Source organism: Schistocerca cancellata, chromosome 5, assembly GCF_023864275.1.
Source record: "Schistocerca cancellata isolate TAMUIC-IGC-003103 chromosome 5, iqSchCanc2.1, whole genome shotgun sequence".
Classification (NCBI taxonomy): Eukaryota; Metazoa; Arthropoda; class Insecta; order Orthoptera; family Acrididae; genus Schistocerca; species Schistocerca cancellata.
Window position 1 is genome coordinate 377,249,528 of NC_064630.1, and position 22,497 is coordinate 377,272,024.

Here is a 22,497-nt window from a genome sequence, read left to right on the forward strand (position 1 = left end):
CCAACAGGACAATGCACGTCCGCATGTATCCCGTGCCACCCAATGTGCTCTAGAAGGTGTAACTCAACTACCCTGGCCAGCAAGATCTCCGGATCTGTCCCCCATTGAGCATGTTTGGGACTGGATGAAGCGTCGTTTCACGCGGTCTGCACGTCCAGCACGAACGCTGGTCCAACTGAGGCGCCAGGTGGAAATGGCATGGCAAGCCGTTCCACAAGACTACATCCAGCATCTCTACGATCGTCTCCATGGGAGAATAGCAGCCTGCATTGCTGCGAAAGGTGGATATACACTGTACTAGTGCCGACATTGTGCATGCTCTGTTGCCTGTGTCTATGTGCCTGTGGTTCTGTCAGTGTGATCATGTGATGTATCTGACCCTAGGAATGTGTCAATAAAGTTTCCCCTTCCTGGGACAATGAATTCACGGTGTTCTTATTTCAATTTCCAGGAGTGTATGAAAAAAGATATGTTACTATGAACAGCATAGCCAAAGCATTATAGAAGGCAAGATAAATAAGTAGCTAACATCCATCACAGTAGTACATGTTTATATATAGGCTTACTGACTCCACAGACGATGCAGAGATCGAAAATACGTAAGATAAGCCGAAATAAATTACTCAAACAGTTAACGAAGGTGAAAATTTAATTTTGATGAGGTCTGGAATTCAATAGCAGGAAAAGAAAAGGAAAAATAGTAGAACAAGGACTGGGAGAGAGGAATTATATGGGAAGCTGCCTGGTAGAATTTTGCATTGAGCACAATTTGACGCCGAGGTCGAGCTTGCTCTGCCGAAGGCCTCATCCTTCCCACTACCTAAGATGGACCAGTGCATGGACACGGAGAATGAGGAGAATGCCACTACTGTGTCAGAGCAGCATTACACAGATGCAGTTTCAGCTGTAGAAGAGGGTGGTACAGCTTTATGACCACCACCTATGACGTTACGACCCAGGAAGAAGGGCGCACAACAGCAGAGATGGCACGCACATTCCGCAGATGGGGGTTTTCCCTGAATGCAGTAGCACAGCACTGGATGTAGGAGGACCACCTGCCTCCTGCCCCACCACTACGAACAGCACTGTGGCCAAAGTGTTGACTTCGTACACCACGGCGACTGTCTGCCGGCCTGCAGCTGCCAACGACAGTACGTCATTGCAGAGCATGCTGTCGGCGGGTGCTGACACTACACCAGAGACAGAGGAGGGCCTTGCTCTACTGCTAGGCCTCGTATAGAGGCAAAAGCAGCTGCTGAGAGGGTGGAAGTTGAACAAACTTCACGGATGCGCCCAGCTGACGCGAATGCGACCACCACCAGCACGAAATGCACTACCACAGGCGCCATCAGTGGTGCCATCACACTCTGCATGTAGTGAAAGGCATCAAGGTAGGGGCCCCACACAAACCAGATGAAGTCAGCTTTGTGATGCCGAAATGCAAGCGCACCGCCATGATGGAGATGCTCGCAAAAGCTGACAACACCAACACCATCAACCGATTCTCCAACCTCACCGAGGAAGGCAGGCAAATATGGGGAATCAACATCAGAACAAGATTCCCCCGCCTTCGCCTACTGTCATCCAGTACACGGACACCTTTAAAATGTTTGAAGAGAAGGTAAAATCAGTCATGAAGGACAACTTCACAACTCGCGTGGCAGGATGTAAATTGTACAAAGTTGTCACACACATGACCGAAGTCTACAAAGTGCTCAAGGATCTAGTGAAGAAGGAGGGCCTGCACTGCTTCACCTGCTCTTCAGAGCCGGTGAAGGCACTGAAAGTGGTCTTCAGTAACTCCCCTTAAGCATGACTACAGTATACTTGAAAGAGCTACTAGAAGGAATGTGCTACAACATTTGTACTACCTCGCAAATGAAGTCGCACAGAGACAACTCTGACACACCACTCTTCCTGGCCACCGTGGACGACAACGTGGAAAATAGGAAGACTTTCCAGGTCACGAGAATGGGCAGCGTCAGAGTTACGTTAGAAAAACTTAGCAGAAGAAGAGGGCGTGCACAGTGCTTTAACTGCCAGGGCCTTGACCACATCACAAAGTTCCGCCAGATGCCCCCACGATGCGTGAAGTGTGCGGGCACACACCTCAGTCGGGACCGCACTATCCCAAAGACAGAACCACCACGAGGCTGCAACTGCCAGGAGCAACACGTGGCGAACTACCAAGACTGCAGTGCCTTTAAACATGCAGCCGCAAACCAGAGGATGGTCGTCCCCTTCCAAGCCAGCACAGCAGGGAAGGAGCTATGCTGCAGCAACAGCAACGAGACCAAGACCAGCCAGGCCATCACAACAATGTCCAGATGCCGCCACAGACGTCCACTGTGGACGGTGTCAGATGGAGCAAGCTCCTATCACAGCAGACACTATCAGGAGTGGACCAAAGATGGAGCAACCAACACCAGCCACAGTGGGCCAGGGGCGCGGTAGGTGGACACCAGCCACAGTGGGCCAAGGGCGCAGTAGGTGGGGACAACGGCTGCCATAGGTCACCACCAACTCGCAAACTGCCAATCCAGCCAAACAGACAATACCGCACCAGCAGAAACCAGATGCAACAACTGAAGGTGCAGAACTCAGGGCAATGTTAAATGAGTTAAAACAGCTCATCATGCAGATTCCACAACTTATCGTGTCTGCAGTGCAAGCAGTCACCTGGGCCAACACCACAACAGTATACAATACCCAGACATGGCTCACACACCAATAGTGGGGATCACAGCCTGTGTCTGGAATGCAAACAGCATTCGCACCCAGGAACCCAAGTTCCGGCAGTTTCTGCGCGACGAGGCAGTGGACATATGCCATGTCACGAAAACTCACCAAAAACTTGGGGTCAACGTACAGGCAGTAAATTACTGTTGCTACCACACAAAACAAGAAACCGCAGGCAGTGGGATGGTGGTGTATGTCAAGACATCGCTGTGACACCACCCTGTACAACTTCCGGAACTGGCGACTGGTTCACTGTCAGCACGTTGATGGGGAAGGTAACATTCATTGCAGCATACCAGCTGTCAAGAGGGACACAACCTGCAAACTTCAAGACAATGCTGGCAATACATGGCAATGTCTACATGCAGCAACTTTAACGCAAAACATATGGAGTGGAAATCCCACGTAACAAACAACAGCGGACGGCAGATAATCCGAGAGGCCAGAAATCACGATGCGATCATAGTAGAGCCATATGACTCTACTGTATACTGTCAACATGGCCTCCCTGATGACCTCGCCATCACCATCATCAATGGGGCTACCCATAACGCAGTTGCACCTACCCACTGTGCTCTGTCGTCACACCACTTGCCAGTGATATCTGACCTGGACACAGACAGGGTAGCACCACCAGAGAGCCGCAGGACACTGCAATGTTAAATGAAAGCACTTCCGGGTGCACCTGGCACAGACAGTTCCCACCACACCCGACCTGGACGTTATGGAGCAGACGCAGCCATTGTGGCCATAACATATTACACACTGGATGCAGCATACATAGCCACGCCACAAGGACCAAGGAAACCATGGGACCATTCCCGCCAGCTGCCTACTAACATCATAAGATGCCATCCAGAAGAACCAGCTCTTTCGTGACTGGTAGGTCACAAGAGACCCCACCACAAAATGAGCTCAACTGATGTCGGCACCACATCGCGGCCACAGTAGCCAACCACCAGAACCAAGACTGAGCTGGCCTGATCGCAGCACTCAGGACTGACGAAGGCAGCGCATGGAAGGCCACCAAGAGATTCCTGAGACGTCACCAACGCATTCTGCCGTTGTAGGTGAGGTGTGACATCTTCACAGAGCCTGACACCAAAGCTGGCGTGTTAGCAGATGTGTTTGCGACTAAATTCATGCCAGTGGACGATGTCCCTGATGAAGGCCCCATCTGCCTGATTGAGGAGCATCTGCCTGCCTTCCTGGCCGTCAGAGCTGAAGACAATGACTGAAAAAATCACAAAAGAAGAAGTTCAACAACAGCTCATCCTCCTACCAACCAGGAAGACAGGTGGCTGCGACGACGTCAACAACACGCTGTTGAAACAACTGCTGCCTGACGCAGTGTGCAGCCTGATGACAATTTTCAACGTCATTCTGAAGAGCTGCAGCTAGCCCTCAGTGTGGAAGCATACTGAGATGGTGGCCATTCCAAAGGCAGGGAAGGATACCAGGCTGGCCCAGAACTACATATCAATCAGCCTACTGCCATCCACATCACAGATCTTCAAGCATCTCTATGCGAGAAGGTTGCGCCACATCAGGGAAAACGGCCTGCTTCCTGACAAGCAGTTCAGGTTCCGCAGAAGGCACTTGGTGCAACAGCAGCTAATGCGACTCATGGAGCAGGCGATAAGGGTGCTGGAGAGTCGTAAATACCGATGTGGGCGGTGCTTCTGGACGTCACCAGCACCTTCGACTTCGTGTGGCACAACAGCCTTCTGTACAAGCTGCTTGTGCATGGGGTGGCAATCTCATGTACACTTACTCCATTCGTATCAACAAGAACGCACCTTCCACAAGCAAACCGACGATGGTACATCAATAGGATGTTCCATCTGACTGACTACCACAGGGGTGTGTCCTCAGCCCCCTACTGTACTGCCTGTACACAGCCGACATCCCAAAAACACCGAGGGTGCAACAGGTGCTTTACGGAGACAACACCGTGCTGTTCACAAAGAGTATGAATGCACAACTGCTGTGTTGGCACCTGCAGCTGACCTGCGACAAGCTTCAAGCTTGGGCCACCAAAAGGCAGCTCAAATTCAATGCAGGCAAGAGCCAGGTGGCAATATTCACATGAAAGAAGGTGTCAGCAGACATCTGGCCGTTGCAGATCATGGGTGGCCCCATCCCATGGTCACACACTGATCAGTAACTGAGCATTACGCTGGACAGGTGCCAGACATGGAAGGTACACAAGGATGTGCCTTTGCTACCCACTGCTCAATTCAGAGATGACACTACTCCCAGGCTGTGGCAGGATGCTGTACTTAACACTAATCAGACCAGTGTTGAAATGTACCGGCATGGGGTAACGCGGTTGACACATCACTGAAGCTGCTCCAAACTGTGCGGAACAAAGCCCTCAGGCTTGCACTGCATCTGCCACGAGACTTCCCCACAAGGGAACTGCACCAAATTGCCGGAATATTTCTATTCCATTTTGAGAACTTTTCAAACAACCCTCATAATACTTGGCTTAAGAACCATGAAAGAAGGTTGTACAGATAGAAGAGACATGGAGACACCAGGAAAGTTTCAAAGAAATTACGTAATAATAAGACAATGGAAAATCCAGCATGGAATGTAATAATATTATCAAAAAGAATGTAATAATTCCACAGAAGACAGGTGCTGACAGGTGTATGAGTACTGCCGATCTGTTAGCCTAGTAAGTGACACATGCAAAATATACAGACACAAAATATTTATAGACAAATGTAAAAACTGATACAAGCCGACCCCAGGAAAGATCAGTATGGGTTGTGGAGAAATGTAGGAACACACGAGGCCATAATGACCCTACAACTTACTCATATCTTAGAAGATAGACTAAAGGAAGGGAAACATACACCCATAGCATTTGTAGAGCTAGAAAAGCTTTTGACAACATTGACCGGGATTCACTCACTGAAATTCTGAAAGTGGTGAGGGTTAAGTAGAGAGAATGAAAAGTAATCTACACCATCTAAGGAAACCGGGTAGCAGTTGTAAGACCTGAAGGACATGAATGGCAAGCAGTTGTGAAAAGAGGACGACGACACTAACCTCTACCCACTGTTGTTCAATCTGTACATTAAGCAGGCAGTTAAGGAAATGGAGAAATTCACAAAGAGAGAAGAAATTAAAACTTTGGGGTTAGCTGATAACATTGCAGTTCTGTCACAGATAGCAAATGACTTGCAAAAGCAGATGAACAGGATGGATAATGTCTTGAAAAAGAGGTTATAAGATGAATATGAATAACAGTAAAATATGGGTCACAGTAAGTAGTCAAATTAAATTAGATGATGCTGATAGAATTAAATTAAGAAATGAGACACAAAAATTAGAAGATGAGTTTTGTTATTGGGGCAGCAAGATAACTGATGATGGAAAAAAGAGAGAGGATATAAAATGCAGACTGGTAATAGCATGAAAATAATTTCTGGAAGCTGTTTCATTCTATGAGCTACAGTACAAATAAATAAGCCTCAATGTCTGCCTTAAGGACAATCAAATTTGGTTCATGGCAACAAAAATGTGTAACCTATAGGTAAAATGATTCTCTTCCTGCTCCTTTTCCACCAACATTTGTCCCACCTGTGGCTTGCTTTGCTAATGACTGTTAGTGCCCAACCACTGTTTAGCAATTATTTCCATTTTATTCTTGCAGTTCATGCCTTCCTGCCAGCTCCATTTTTGTCGTCACAGTTTAACAAAAGGACATACAGGTGTTGGACAAAAATATACAAACACTGCAAAAAATGTATGCTAGAACATAAATGCTGATGCCAACCAAGCCTGGAGGTGGCGGTGTTGTATTTGACCATAAACGGCACCTGTGCCAATGGCTTCAATACACTGCAAGTGTTAGTCATGTTTAGAACAGTGTTCTGTGTAGTTATGAGTGCATTATGTCGCAGCTAAGCAAATTCAAATGTGGACCAATTGTTGGTGTTCTTACTGTTGCTGCTTCCATAACCAAGGTAGCAAAAGTATTTGTTATTTCAAGAGACACCATATTAAATATTTATACTGCATATGGGAAAAAGAAAAATGTCGCAACACGTACAAAAGTGTGTGTTGAGTATTCGTGAAAGACATTCACTGAAGAGGATTGTGATGAAAAATAAGAGAATGATAGCTGCAAAAGTAACTGCAAAAGAGAATGTTGCACTTATGAACCCTGTCAGCATCAAAATAACATGAAGGGAGCTTCATACGCTGGAAGCTGCAAGACGAGCTGAAATTTCCAACGCAAAAGCCCATAACAGGAAAACATGGTCCTGACACCATAAAATGTGGTCTATGGAGCAATGGAAGAAAGTCATTTGGTCAGATGAATAATTTCACACTGTTTCCAACTCCTGTCTACATTAACATCTGGTGTCCACTGTCACAAGCCTATGATTCAGACTGCTTGCAGCCATGTCTGAAATATAGTGGGGGTTTCGTGTCGATTTGGGCAGCCATATTGTGATATTCCATGGACCCATGATTACTCAGTGAGGTCAATTCACTGCCACAGATTATGTGATCATTTTGGCTGATCAGGTCTATCATATGGTGCAATGTGTGTTCTCCAATAGTGGTTCTGTGCCCCAAAATGACAGGGCCCCTGAGCTTACATCATCCCAGGCAGGTTTTGTGTGCACAATGATGAATTGTTGCATCTTCCCTGGCCACCACAGTCACCAGGTCTCAATATTATTGAGCCTTTGTGTTCTACTTTGGAGAGAAGGGTGTGTGGTTGCTATCTGCCAACATCATAGTTATCTGAACTTGCCACTATTTTGCAGGAGGAATGTTATAAGATTTGTTTGAAAACCATACAGGACCTGTGTTTATCCATTCCAAGATGAGTGGAAGCTGTTTTGAATGTCAATGAGTTTCCTCATTTCACATGATTTGTTCGTTATTGGAACACTGAACATTCGGTTACTAACACCCACACATAATTGTTATTCATCGAATGATTTTAAATTTGTATTTAAAAACCTTTGAAATAACAACAAGTAATGAGAGAAATATGCTATCAGACTAGTATCCAATAGTACCATAAAAACATTTAAAATTGTGACCATTAGCACAAAAATATGCAAGAGATCTAGTCATTTTGATGCATGTTACAATCTGCCTGGCATGTTTATTTTACTCACATGAGCAAACAAAATTACTTCGTTAGCTAGTAGTAGCCATGATATAAAACAACAAATTTAAGTGTGGCAGTTTGTGTGTCAAAATTTACACTCCCCACTAATCACCTAATATGTACGGCATTCCTCAAGGCAAGTCATTCAATGGCCTCTTCTTCAGTGCACATACCACATTCAGTTAAAATAAGGCACCCTACCACAGCAACACCTCAGGTATCACATTCTAAAGGTTCTTTATGACTCGGTAGAAAGCCACATATTAAAGGGCAATATCCATTATGTTTTATTTATTCAAATTAATGATATGAATATAATAGAGGGAAACATTCCACGTAGGAAAAATATATCTAAAAACAAAGATGATGAGACTTACCAAACAAAAGCGCTGGCAGGTCGATACACACACAAACAAACACAAACATACACACAAAATTCTAGCTTTCGCAACCAACGGCTGCTTCGTCAGGAAAGAGGGAAGGAGAGGGAAAGACGAAAGGATGTGGGTTTTAAGGGAGAGGGTAAGGAGTCATTCCAATCCCGGGAGCGGAAAGACTTACCTTAGGGGGAAAAAAGGACGGGTATATACTCGCGCACACACACACATATCCATCCACACATATACAGACACAAGCAAACATATTAAAAGGCAAAGAGTTTTCACCGCATTCACACTCTTTGCCTTTTAATATGTCTGCTTGTGTCTGTATATGTGTGGATGGATATGTGTGTGTGTGTGTGTGTGTGTGTGTGTGTGTGTGTGTGTGCATGCGTGTGTGTGTGCGCGCGCGCGCTAGTATATACCAGTCCTTTTTTTCCCCCTAAGGTAAGTCTTTCCACTCCCGGGTTTGGAATGACTCCTTACCCTCTCCCTTAAAACCCACATCCTTCCGTCTTTCCCTCTCCTTCCCTCTTTCCTGACGAAGCAGCCGTTGGTTGCGAAAGCTAGAATTTTGTGTGTTTGTTTGTGTGTCTATCGACCTGCCAGCGCTTTTGTATGGTAAGTCTCATCTTTGTTTTTAGATATATGTATTTATTCAGTTATTTCACTTATCCCTCATTTTATTTTTCCCATTTTTGTCCTCCACTCCACACTCCTTGGTTTTCCCATCTCCTTTTTGTCATAGTTCTTGATAGCACTATTTACTTCGGTTTTCTTTTAATCATCTTTACTTCTCACCCTGTCTTCCTATCACCTCTGGACTGAAACTAGCACACTTCTAATGAATGTAATGTCTCTGACTTGCTACTCTTTGACACCATCCCCTTCATCTTTGTTTCCCTTTGTCCTTACCCCATGGGGGACCCCTCTCATCCTGGGTATCCGAGTGATCTGTTCCTCCTCTTTCTAAACTTCCCTAACCTACCCATCTTTCCTCCCTGAGGAGGGAACTAATAGTTTTGAAAGCAAGGATAGTTTCTTGTTTTGTTTATGTCTATTGGCTGTACTATGAATTTTGCGACTTGAAAGTAAGTACTCGTTAGCCATTTATGTCTCATGATGTTATAGGTTTCTCAAGTGAATTTTCTTTTTAATATAATTACTAAACTTCTTCCTTTAGAATAAATCCATGTGGTAAACAAAGTTATTGTTTTAACTTGTCACAGACATTTGAAGCAGTACACACACACCACTACAGATTAAGAATGCATTACACATTTTAGAAGTGTTGTAGAGACCAGTTCAAAGCAAACAAATTCTGCAAACAATAACGTTCATTTGCATCAAATTTAATGTAACAGAGGACTCTGTTGCTCATCAGCCTGGGAGTGTTTGAACTACAGGCAAATAAAGATAATTTGTTGCAACAAAATAGAAATGAGTTCTTTCAATTACACTGGTTTCCAATTTTTTACAGTAACCTAATACGGTGAATGTAGTGCCAGCAAAACTACTCTTCTTCAGCACAGTATTGTAGTGTCACAATCAGCACTACCCCACAGGCATCACAAAGCTGACAACGGAATTGGATGTTTCTGTCTCACACTGAGATAACTGAACTCTATTTCTCGCTGAATTATTTGTAATGAGTCTTCTTATACTTGGAGAAACAGTTCACTAATCATTTCTGCTCCTGTCCCGCTTTCCTAAGATAGTTGCCGCACCACTCCATAGCCCATCTCTGCTTACCGTTGGATACGAAGTTGTACACAATAATTGTATCTCTAAAAGCAAATCACAATGGAAGGAAACTTACACATGTATTTAATTTACTCTGGGCTGTCTGCAATCTCTTGTTCGCACCATCCAATAGAGACTCAAATGGTTCAAATTCCTTTTTACATCTCTGCAAGTCAGCAACAGCTTCTGCCATTTCCTTTTGTTTCTGTAAACACAAATGTACTGGTTTTAAAAAATGCATACAGAAGTAAAACCCGTGTCATTTTAACCTCAGAGGACAACAAGGCAAACATGAATTTTACACAAAATTAATAGAATGCACATTTTTAAATATCAACATATTCAAAGGAATTAAAAAATCTTTGTAATCAGTGCAAATGAAAACAAGTTACTAGTTTCTAGTTGCATCAAAATGAAGAAGTAAAGTATCAGGCATCTGTCTACAAAAGTATCACTTCTTACTCGTCTATTAGCATATACTGACAATGCTTATGACTGCTCAACATTGCTTCAAGTATAAGATTTTCTGTGATGTTCTATGTTTATTCATGGCAAAGTAATTTCTGCTTCAAAAACTGTCATGGACAACAACATTTTGATATATGTATATAACCTAAAGGAGATGCAATATGTGAAGTGGAATAAACTGTTATGACAAAAAAATGCCAGAATAAAAACAATCAAAGACATATTTTTTTCTTCTCATGGAATCATACATCAATAACAGGTTTCCAACATGCAGATGGTCAAATTCTGTTTACCAGCTATAGGTAACGAAACTTTTTGTAAATAACTTTGCTAAAAGATGTCTGATTTCTGAAGTCATGGGTGATTTGCCACAATAATGCACCCATTCACATATCCAAAACTGTCAAAAAGGGTTAAGAGTACAATGTCCTGAGGCCATTTAGAAGGCAAGGATGTTGTGAAAAGAACAATTTTGCTATTGCTTTGAAGTCTGGAATGAGGAAATAGAATGATGCTCTAGTTTCAGTAAAGTGTCATACCTCATTCACATGACTCAATCATAATGAAACATCTGTTCTAATCAGAGTTTCTTGCGCAATAGATTCTTACATATGTTACTGACCCTGTTATAAAACCTGCCCATTACCACAGACTCATACCTCACATTGTCATTTCTCTTAAGAATAGCTATCATGCTTGACCCTAATGATTTCCCTCTCTGAAACCAAGCAAGCAGTAATTTTTCTCGACTGTGTTTACCCATCATTTTTATTAAATAATTCCTCTGCCAGGGGAAGCGGTTCCAGAAGCTACAGATTCAATCAGGCTTTTTAAATTGTTTACCTGTCAACTGTTCTTGTTTTAGCTGCTGGTATACTAGTGAAGACCTTGAATGGTCATGGTAAGATGGACAGGAGAGGAGTGATATCTGTCATCAATGAAAACAGCCACTCCACCTTTAGCACTGTTCCCAATAGTATCGTCCTTCCTGTAGGGTTGGTAACCCGGTAAAGCACATGTGTCAGTGACTTTAAGATGCGTTTCTTGTAAGCAGATGCAGAATGGTTTCTCCAAATGTGAACAATGCCCATTTAAATTCCACAGCAACACAGAAATCCCTGTGGAAGCCATTGTTTAGCGAAGGTAGTTCTTGTGTTTCTCCCTCAGAGATGATGATTTACTGGGGAGATCAGGGTTCCTGACTCTTTGGATCCTGAGATTAGAAGACCAAATCATAAAGACCATAGCACTATCAGAGAGGGAGAGAGTTCGCAGATTTAACTCTGCTTTCTTGGACTTAGAACTGCTTTTCGAAGGACGTTTTTCTTAACTGATGGGAGGATGGATCTGTTGGCTTCTGATGGTGGGTAGTGGTATGTGGCTTAGGTTGCAAGCCGATTGCTGATGGCTTCCAAACGACTTAAGTTTCAAGTGGAGCGTTTCCCCTCATATACACCGACAAGTGCATGTGCTTGTACTCGAATCAGTGGTCTAGGTTTGTATGGAGGCATCACACTTAGTGATTGGTGTCATAAGGGCCAATGCAAAAGAAGTAGCAAAAACCGGAGGCTGCATAGCTGTGAAAGCTTTCTTAGCTTCACCATAGGGTACACGTCTCTTGCCTTGCACCTCTTGAGTTTTCCTTTCCTCGGTATCAACTTCACTCTTTCTGCTCCACAATGGGTGATCCATGGAGCAGTTTACACATTTCGGAGGAAATGTACAAGAGCTGCCTGATCTGTGAGCTGAGCCTCCACAATTGCCACATGTAGCCCTCCCATTACATCCCTTAGTGGTACAGCCAAGTCTTTGACATTTGTATCATCACACTGGGTTTGGAACAAACAGGCGAACCTAAGACAGATATAGCCTGCAAGGATATGTTCAAGTAATTCTTGAGTACTAAACGTTAAAATAAATGTTGCCTATTTTTCCAATTTGTCACTGACTCTCCTCATATAGTTCTGCACTTCCACAACAGTTATATTTTCCATTCTTCACGTAACTCCACAGGGTCCACCTCAATTATATCAGAACAGGTAACCACACCCTTACTAAAGTTAAGGGTGTTATGCAACTGAACCTTGACTGGGTAGTCAGCTAAGGCCTGACATCCCAGGAGTTTAGATATTTGGGTTGAATTAGCAGTTTTCACAGGAAGTGTTCCATTATGAAATCATTTGACACTTTGTAGAGGCCCAGCTAAACCTTCCAATGCCTTGCAAATACAGAAAGCGGAGATCTTCCCCCTATTCACTTGATTACAATGAAAGTGTTTTGGCACAGTAATGCCCTTTTTACTATGATTCTGAGACTTCTTTTCGAGAGGACTGACCAACTGAGCTTTCGTTAATGAGCGGATGCAGGTACCACCTGACGGTACACCTGTCCCATCAGGAATAGTAGTTTGATGAGACTGTTCCATAGGGATCCCTCAAAACACTAGGGAAACAACTGTCAACCCTGGCAGAGCTCTGCATGACTGAGCAAGTCTTATACAACTTGGGGCGGCAGGTGCCCCAGCAAGTAGATAGAGGGGTTTGATATAGAAGTATGTACCTTCCTCAGGGTCCAAGCAATGAAGTAAAGACCCCCATTCTCCAAAAAATGTAACATTCCACCGCTGCACTGCACGGTGGCCGCTGAAGTGTGCGCAGAGCTTACGGTGACAAATGACTGGTGATGCTTACCAGTCCCCAGCACAGGAATCTTGGGGTCACCAAGCCCGTACTCAGCAAATGAATACTGAGCCCCTGAGGGGAAGGAAAAGGACTGGAGAGATCTAGGAAAAGGGGTAAGTTTCGGAAAATTCACCCAGAACCACAGGTAGGGGAGATTTATTGGATGGGATAAGAAGAGTCTTTTCTTATCATCCTGTCCGGTAAGGCTCCCCTGACCCGTGGTTCTAGGTGAATTTTCCAAAATCTACCCCCTTTCCTAGACCTCTCCAGTTCTTTTCCTTCCTCCTCTTCCTTCCTCTTCTGCCTGAAGGAGGAGCCATTTGCTCCAAAAGCTTGCCTAATTACTACCTTATTTTTTGTATGTTCTGATGCCACTTGGTGAGCACATCTTTTTTATCTACCCAGTCACATTATGTTGTCAAAAATTGATAGTTTTCATTTTTAAACAAATCATAAAGCATAAACTCTATACTTTTTTGCTGTTCATTGCTCCTAAAGATGTTCTTAATTTGTTATAACAATGATGTAACCTGAATCCCAATGCCCTGCCCATTATCAGCAATGGTAACTTTTGTTTTTCAAGAATAAAAATTTAGCAGAAGTGTTAACAGATCATGACATCCTGATTGAATTCTCAGGGTGCTGCAGGAAGTGGTGGAAGCAAGGTCCATCAACTGAAACCCAACACAAATGATAACTGTAGGGAGACTAGAGTAAGAGGGGAACATGCTGCCCTATCCTTTTGCAATGCTGGCACTGTACACATGCTAACTGCTTCAGCACAGAACAGCACAACAATCACTTTGTAATGTCCACTATACACACAGGTATTGTATTTTTAGATATCCAATTTTAGAAGTGGCAAAACACTAGTCACTTCTGGCTCAAACTCAACCGACTTGTGCCGCCATCAGTTGATCCACAACAAGGGAACCCTCATTCACAACACTGTGAGCAAATCATACTTTTACTGTGCTTAATGTATCAATGTTTTATACCTACAGTATCACGTTTCAAGTTTGTTTTCAAATTCAAACTGTATTTGTTTAATTTAAATAGAACTTACTGAATTCTTCAATTACTGTCATCCAAAAGAAAATTAGAGATGGTTGGTTGGTTGATTGCTTTGGGGAAGGAGACCAGACAGTGAGGTCATCGGTCTCATCGGATTAGGGAAGGACGGGGAAGGAAGTCGGCCGTGCCCTTTGAATGGAACCATCCTGGCATTTGCCTGGAGCGATTTAGGGAAATCACGGAAAACCTAAATCAGGATGGCTGGACGCGGGATTGAACCTTCGTCCTCCCGAAAATTAGAGACCATCATGCATTACACAGGACCCTTACTAAGAAGAAGAAACACATTGCACTGATAAAGTGAGAACCATATATGTAAAGTGTGTGGATGAAACAACAATAAGTCTTAACTCTGCACTAAGTAAACATTTATCATTTTGAGAATGAAAATTTCACTCTGCAGCAGAGTGTGCACTTGCAGGAGAGCTTCTGAGGAGTTTGGAAGGTAGGAGATGAGATACTGGCAGAAGTAGAGCTGTGAGGACGGGTCCTGAGTCAAGCTTGGGTAGATCAGTGATAGAGCACATGCCCGTGAAAGGCAAAGATCCCAAGTTCGAGTCTCGGTTCTGGCACACAATTTTAACCTGCCAGGAAGTTTTACTTATCCTTTTGGCTGCATAATGACATTAAGTAGGAAAAAACTTTTCACTGCCAATTTATTTTTCTGTAAGTCATCCATGTATCCTTTCAATTAACTTTGACTCCACTGCTGTGCACAGCGACCATAGACTATAAGGAAGAAGAGGCGCGCAAGCACTCAGTGGCAATCCCATTAATTTTTATTACTCTTGCATATCCCGATTTTGGCTATAAATAGCCATTTTCAGTGCATTTGAGTTACAATCCAACAAACCCGTGGCGGTAAATGTAAGGAAACTCCTGCCTATACACCATTAAGATCGTATGGTGACATGTACTGCTGTAAGTTGGTTGAATTGTAACTCAAATACACTGAAGATGGCTATTCATAGCAGAAATCTAGATAGGCAAGAGTAATAAGAACTAATCGAATTGCCACTGACTGTTGTGTGGCTCTCCTTCCTTTCAGTTATTCAATATCACAAAGGAAAAGCAATAACATCACAATGGGACCTGCTTCCAATAATATGCGAGTTTCCTGAACTACCTCTATTCAACCCACACTGCCTTAAGTTTCTTAGCTAACACCGTTTTACTGCCTCTCTCATTTTACTCCCAACCACACAATTTTTCATCACAACAACCACAGGAGTCTGGTTGCATCACTTCATTTCTATTATTCTATTCTGTTTCTCCTCAGTTTTCATCCTCTGAATTTCACCTTGCTTATTTAACTTCTCCATTTTACTACAAACAATCGTGTTGGAAGATCATCTGCAACTGAGCATTATACTAGAGGTTGAAAAAGTTTTAAAAAGCATTTCGAAACTGTTGGTCGGGCTAGGTGCTGCAAAACCTATGTCAATGCAAAAGTGACACCAGACAGTACTACGGACGACTGCCTGGGTAGGGAAACATACAAATAATACCAAGACACTTACACTGTGCTGTGGCCCAAGTGCTACGGTGGACGTGTACTAGGCGCGGTGTGCTACCTATGAGCAGTGGATGTGAACGGGGAAGCAAATTGGTAAACCATAGTGGCAAAAGTGCTACCATCAATTGACAGAGAGAAAAACGCAGGGCCACCAGCCCAGCCGTTCACAATTTGAATTAGTGGTTTTCATTTTAAATGTAAACCACTAATTCTTTAAAACAGGTGTCCATGACACAAACAAACTGAGTATTAGGACTGTACATGAACAATAACAGACATTAGAAAAATCAAAAATTTTGAAAAAATAAATGGAATGTACGGGGGGAGGAGGGGGGTCCTACAGACAGAAAACATCCTCTAATTTCAAAGCGACCATGTTCAGTGGATGATCAGCCACCAAAAACATATCATCTTTTTGTAAATCTTTTAGTCATACTTTTGGTCCCTAATTTAGTTAAGATTATTGTCTTTGTACCTATGGTCCACACATTAGACACTAAAAACTTGACAGCTGTTACAAAGACCACTTTACCAAAAACTTGAGAGCTGCTATAACTATCACCACAGACACGACAGTTAATACCAAAATGCTTTCCATTCTGACACACCAAAGAGGTAACATCTAATCCCAGGCAATGTATATTCACAGTACACTCAATTTTTCCTACCTGTTCAGTGTGCACTTTGTGTGCTTTGTATACAGCCCATACTCTCTTCTTCTTTAATAATTTCACAGCTTCTATGCAGGCCATCCTCTCCTTAATGTTGTTTACTGTCACTGCCAACCTGAAATGATTTACAATGTAATGTGAGCTATCAATCACCAACACTGTAATTACTATTATTTCAATTTAAAATAACTACAGCAACAATGGAATTTCTCCTCAGCAGGTGGTTTCTGGTGTATAAGAATATTTCCTGAAAAGTATGTAAGAAAGATTAGAGAATAGCATCGTGTCAATAAGATCATCAGAAATTGAGCATCTGCTCAGATGAAAGAAATCAGCTATGTCCTTTTAAAAGTAACCATCCAAGAACTTGCCTTAAGCAATTTGGGGAACCATGGAACAAATAAATCTGTATGGCCACACAGGAATCTTCCCACAACTGCATCTCCTCATTCTGCAATGTTCCCTGAGGGTACTTTCATCACTCCTTCAATATCATACTGGCTCCTCTTGCTTGCTTCATACATACAGTTTGTTCAAACAAAATACAGTCATTTAACAACTCATTTACCTCCAATTTTCATGAAACAGAACACACTAATTCAGTGCAGTCTCTGGATGCTTCTATATCGATGGAAGTGAAGATAATAGTACTATGAGTGTGACAAAATTCTAGAAACAGATGTAGCTCCCTTTACCAACAATTCGTATAGAACTGTTCTTAATGTGAGCTATTCTCCACCATCGCAAAAGCTAGATCAATTAAAAATGAGAGCATCAAGCTTCATAAATTTATTTATGCAAATATGTCATTTATTACTTAAAATGTTTCTCCCTTCTTTACAAAAGTCTTCTGACTTTGTGATGCACTAATGTTTAAAAGAATAAATCAGGCTGTCATTCAGTGCAGACCAACTTTTTCAAATTTGCTTCCTGATCTGCAAGAAAGCAAAACACAAAACTAAATGTGCTTGGATACTGAACAGTGATGAGAGATCTATGTTTGTCATGTTGCGACACAGTAAGGTGCATGAACCACATTTCATCCACAATCACTACACCGTCCTGATACATACACACTTTGTGGTCCACCAGTCAGGGATTATTTTGTATGCAGCTCTGAGTATGGAGTCAATCTTCCGGGTCACATCAACTGTACACAACTGACTTGCAGCATGTTCTTCCCTGGTGACCATGCAGCTCAATGGGTGGGTGGTGGGGAGAGGGAAGGGGGAATAATGGGGAAGTTTCTGGTGTCAGTAAATTATTTTCTGATTAACATCTGGACTCCAAATCAATCTATAAATGCCAACAGATAATGCAAAACCCTCAAGGGACTTTGCTGAGCCATTCAGAGCAGCTGCTGAAGGGAGTGTGTGCATCTTGCACAGTAATGCTTGGTTGCATACTGTAAGCACAGTCAAGTTTGTCATCAGTTTTTGTTTATTATGTTTATTTCACCCATAATCCTGACCTGAACTTCAACTGAGCACATGCCTAGACAATGTTTTTTATCAGACCAGGAAGTGAATGACGCAATGTACGAGCGGACCAGAGTCGGCAGCAGAGGCATCTGCCACCACCGTCATTTTCCTCATTAAATTTTTGGCTTATAGTGGCAGTTATGTATAAAAGTAATGGTACAACTGTGTAATATACATGAAGTATCACAAACACATGAACATCTGCCTATACATGAATTATTAACATCAATTTCCATTTCAGTATTTTACACACACACACACACACACACACACACACACACACACACACACAGAGAGAGAGAGAGAGAGAGAGAGAGAGAGAGAGAGAGGTGCGTGCGCACACGCACACGCTTTGTCTACAAGAGGATTTGAAACAAGACAGATATTACATTTACCCCATTGTGAGACGAGATGGTCAATGTCTTCATGAAAAAATGTTTTCAGTTGCCTATGGTATCATGATTGTCCCCAGCCAATATTTAAGCCATTCATGTCTAAGCTAACTAAAACAAAGACAGGAATAAACCCACTGACAGGTGATGAATGTATCACTAATAAACACTTAATGATGACCCAGCGACAGGTGGTAAATGTCATCAATTGTACTGATATAAACAAAGGATTTGCAATGTGGTCATTTTAGCTTGAATTCAACTGCAAAAATATTACCTCCATACACATTGACAACTACCTCACACAACATTTACCCTAGTGCAATACTTGCTATCAACAATCAGTCAAAATACAGTAACTGTAATGTTCATAACATGATACTAGAAGGAGAGGTGACACCTATCTATTACTCCGCCTTTGTGCATCACAGGACGAAGTGAGGTAGTTAACCATTAATAAGGTTGTTTACCAGTAATGTAAAAGATAATAATCATAAAGATCAACATGTCATAATTTTACACATGTAAACTAACTGAAATATTTCACATTATAATAAGAAATTGCAATTATGATTCTCACAATGTGCAGGTAATTAATGTAATTCATAAATTAGACACACCTACACCAAAATATATGGATATACACTTGCGAGCCATAACATTACGACCACCTGTTTAATAACTTGTTGGTCCATCTTTGGAATGCAATACGTCACTGATTTTGTGTATCACGGATTTGACAGTTTGTTGGTAGGTTTATAGAGGTATGTCCATGCACAGTTAGCTACTGATCTGTGTACGCAGTGATGGAGCATATCGCGACACAAATGGGTTCCATGGGATTCACATCAATTGAATTTCGTGGCCAAGTCATCGACGTGAGTACACTATCCTGCTCCTCAAACCACTGCAGAACGGTTCTGGCTTTGAGACACAGACAATTATCCTGCTGGAGAATGCCATCACTTAGGGGGAAAACATACATCATGAAGGGATGCATGTGCTCCACAGTTGTCAGCATGTCTTCGATTACTACCAGGTTCCATGCAAGTACAGCAAAATGTCTACTATAGCATAATACTACTCCCATTCGCCTGCATCCTTGGCATGGGGCACATTTCGAACCACCGTTCACATGGATGACAAAGTTTGAGGAGCTGATCCATCAACCTGGCATGGCAAAAATGTGATTCATCCGATGAGGCAACATGTTTCCATTGATCCACAGTCCAATCTCGATGATCCTGTTACCACTGCAATCATAATGTACAATGTTTTTTGGCCAACATTTGAACACTTAGGGGTCGTCAGCTGCAGAACCCCATGTACAATATATGATGAATAGTGTGTTCTGAAATACTTGTGTGTGCACCAGCATTGAGCTCTTGTGGCAGAGATGCCATGGATCGGCACCTATCCTGCTTTACAGAGCAGGCAAGCCTCCAATCCCCACGTTCTGAGAAGAGTTGTGGACGTCCAACCAATTATCGCACAATGGTAGTTTCACTGTCGTTCTACCTCTTTCCATAGATGCTCAATAGAGTACCACATGAATATTCGGACAGCTATGTTATTTTCGAGATAACATTCCCAGGCTCTGGGTAATAATACCACCTTCATCAAAGTCCCTTCCAACACTAGATTTTCCCACTTGTGGCCCATGTCATCGCTAGAATGATTCCCAATCTGTCTTCAATCCACTTATATGCTTTCCTTACAGCGTCACATTCCTGCAACAGCACCATGCCACATCCAACCTCGCGGCACAATGTCCTGGCTTATCAGTGTAGAAGCATCAGATTCACTTTGTGCTAGATGAGTGCATGAAGCTCAAAGAAATACATATGTACTCTGCAAACAACTGTAAAGTGAATGACAGAAGGCATTTCCCATTGCATCTGATATCCAGGTTTCTTCTCAGGACCATTCACTTGTGGAGAGAGCGAGAAGAAAAAGAGTTCGTATGCCTCTTGAGCACTACAATTAATTTACTTTTTCTTTGCAGTCTGTATGTGAGTGACGCATTAAGGGTGTAGTATTTTCCTAGATTCCTTACTTAATGCTGGTTCTTTAAACTTGGTAATTGGGCTTCTTTGGGCATTTAGCAATGATGTTCAAAGTCCAGTCAATTTGGTTTTATTTCTTCTTTTACCTTCATGAGAAACGTCAGTACTGTTGATTAAGCAGATATAAATGTACATACACTATCTTAACTTTCGCATTCAACAATTCCTAATTCAGGGAGTCTGGGGCCTGAGTAACTTGCCCTTTCGTAACTTCCCTTAATCTATCCTCTCTTCTCCCCAAGGAAGGAAATGTTAACCCCAAACAATAGGATAGTACACATACAGAGGGTGGGCAAAAATATGGAAACACCAAAAACACAACATATTACCATGCTTAATACGGCGTGGGAAAACCACCGCCTTTCAAAACAGCTTCCAGTCATCTCAGAATAGATAAAAACAGCTTTTGTGTGGTGTTCAATGGAATCTTATAGCATTCTTCCTGCAAAATATTGGCAGGTTCATGGAACAATGATGGAGGTGGAAACTGCGTACATACCCTTCTCTCCAAAGTAGACTGTAAAGGTTAATTAATACTGAGATGTGGTGACTGTGGTGAGCAATCCATCCTTGTGCTTACAAAACCAGTCCTGGACGATGAGAGTTGTGTGAAAAGGGCAGGACACAGCATCACCACTGAAGAATAAACACTGTGCAAAGAGATTAACCTGATTTGCCAAAATGGTCACATAACCCTTGGCAGTAATGTGACCTTGCAGAGCAATCATGGGGCCCATGGTATACGACAATATGGCTGCCCAAATCATCACTAAACCCACACCATGTATCTCCCTTGGGATGTAAACTCGCCCATAAGTTAGAAACAGTGTGAAACAAGACACATCTCAACAAATAAGTTTCTTCCATTGCTCCATAGTGCGTTTTATGGCTTCGGCACCACATTCTCATGTTACAGGCATTTGCATCACTGACTAGTGGTTTTGCAGTTTCCAGCTCGCCTTGCAATTCCCTGCTTGGAGCTTCAAAAAATAGGGGCCAATTCTGCAGGAAATTCTGTACATTATCTCAGAGGTACTTCATTGGGGCCTGGAGCACTGTTTAATTTCAGCAGTTTCAGCTATTTTTCAATGCCAGTGGCACTAATAACAACAGGACCTGTAATGACAAGTGTAATGGTTTCAGTTTACAATGCAGACAACACAGTCTCAAACTTAGTAAAGAAGGATTAAAAAAGATTAAAGCTCTGAATATCCGGGGGAATGGAGCACAAGAACTTCATCCTAACGTGTTCGTATTTCAATAGAAAACAAACAGTAACAGCACACTGCAGAACATAAACACAAAGAATGCAGTTTTATGTTGTAGCAGTGAAATGTGTTGTTAATGAAGAGAGTATATCCTTTTTTCCTTTCTTCTTTGAGGTTGTACATCCAACAGAGTAGGGTTTGATAAACAGCTTTACGTACATTTTATTTTCAAGAAAATTTCTAAAAATATTATCTACAATAGGAAGTTGTACAGCCTGTTTGAATCCTGTTGCTGTAAGAAATTTTCATAGATATTATTTGGCCAGCAAGGTGAGAAGATGTGGTGTCATTAAGTTTCTAATAAGCAGAGTTTGTGCAAATATTCTGGGTTAAATTCCACACCTCTCCACAGTGTCACATTGAGTGAGGGTCTGTCCATCGGATGGGTGCATTACTACTCAAGAGGAGGAGTAGGATATACGCCAACACCTGTGTTTTGCCAGTCACTTCCCTTTAACCACAACACAACATTGTGCAAGCACAATCATCGGTAAGTCACAGATACACGCTTGATACTTTATAACTGGTCATAGGAACATAATGGCAAACCACGTCTACCAGGATCTTGCCCAGGAGGGCAATGCAGAATTTCGGCATACGCTCCGTATGCTCTTTTCCTGAATATGGGGCCGACTTTTTGATTTACTGTGTTATGTCCAGCATTACTTGCCCAAATTCATTTTTTCTTCAACTCTGTGATGTCCTTCAATTGCCCATTTAACTTCTTTCAAGATGTCCATATGTATTCCAAAAGTCATCACAAGACTTTTGGAAGAGGATATATAGTGTAACAGTATTATATTCCTCACATAGCTGGTGCATTGGAAGACCAACTGTTGCCAGGTCTTCATTTAGGACTGAATTTATTTCTT

At 42.4% G+C, this 22,497-nt stretch overlaps 1 protein-coding gene across 2 annotated transcripts in view; it reads right to left on the reverse strand.

Annotated features, from left to right (window-relative positions):
- LOC126188918 (structural maintenance of chromosomes protein 5) overlaps positions 1-22,497 on the reverse strand; it is a 166,692-nt gene that overhangs the window by 88,638 nt on the left and 55,557 nt on the right. For both annotated transcript variants that reach the window (XM_049930631.1, XM_049930630.1), the window contains 2 exons: positions 16,416-16,533; positions 10,085-10,213 (listed from right to left, as the gene is read on the reverse strand). In XM_049930631.1, the coding sequence (XP_049786588.1) occupies positions 10,085-10,213; positions 16,416-16,533 (247 nt within the window). The remainder of the gene's footprint in view (positions 1-10,084; positions 10,214-16,415; positions 16,534-22,497) is intronic.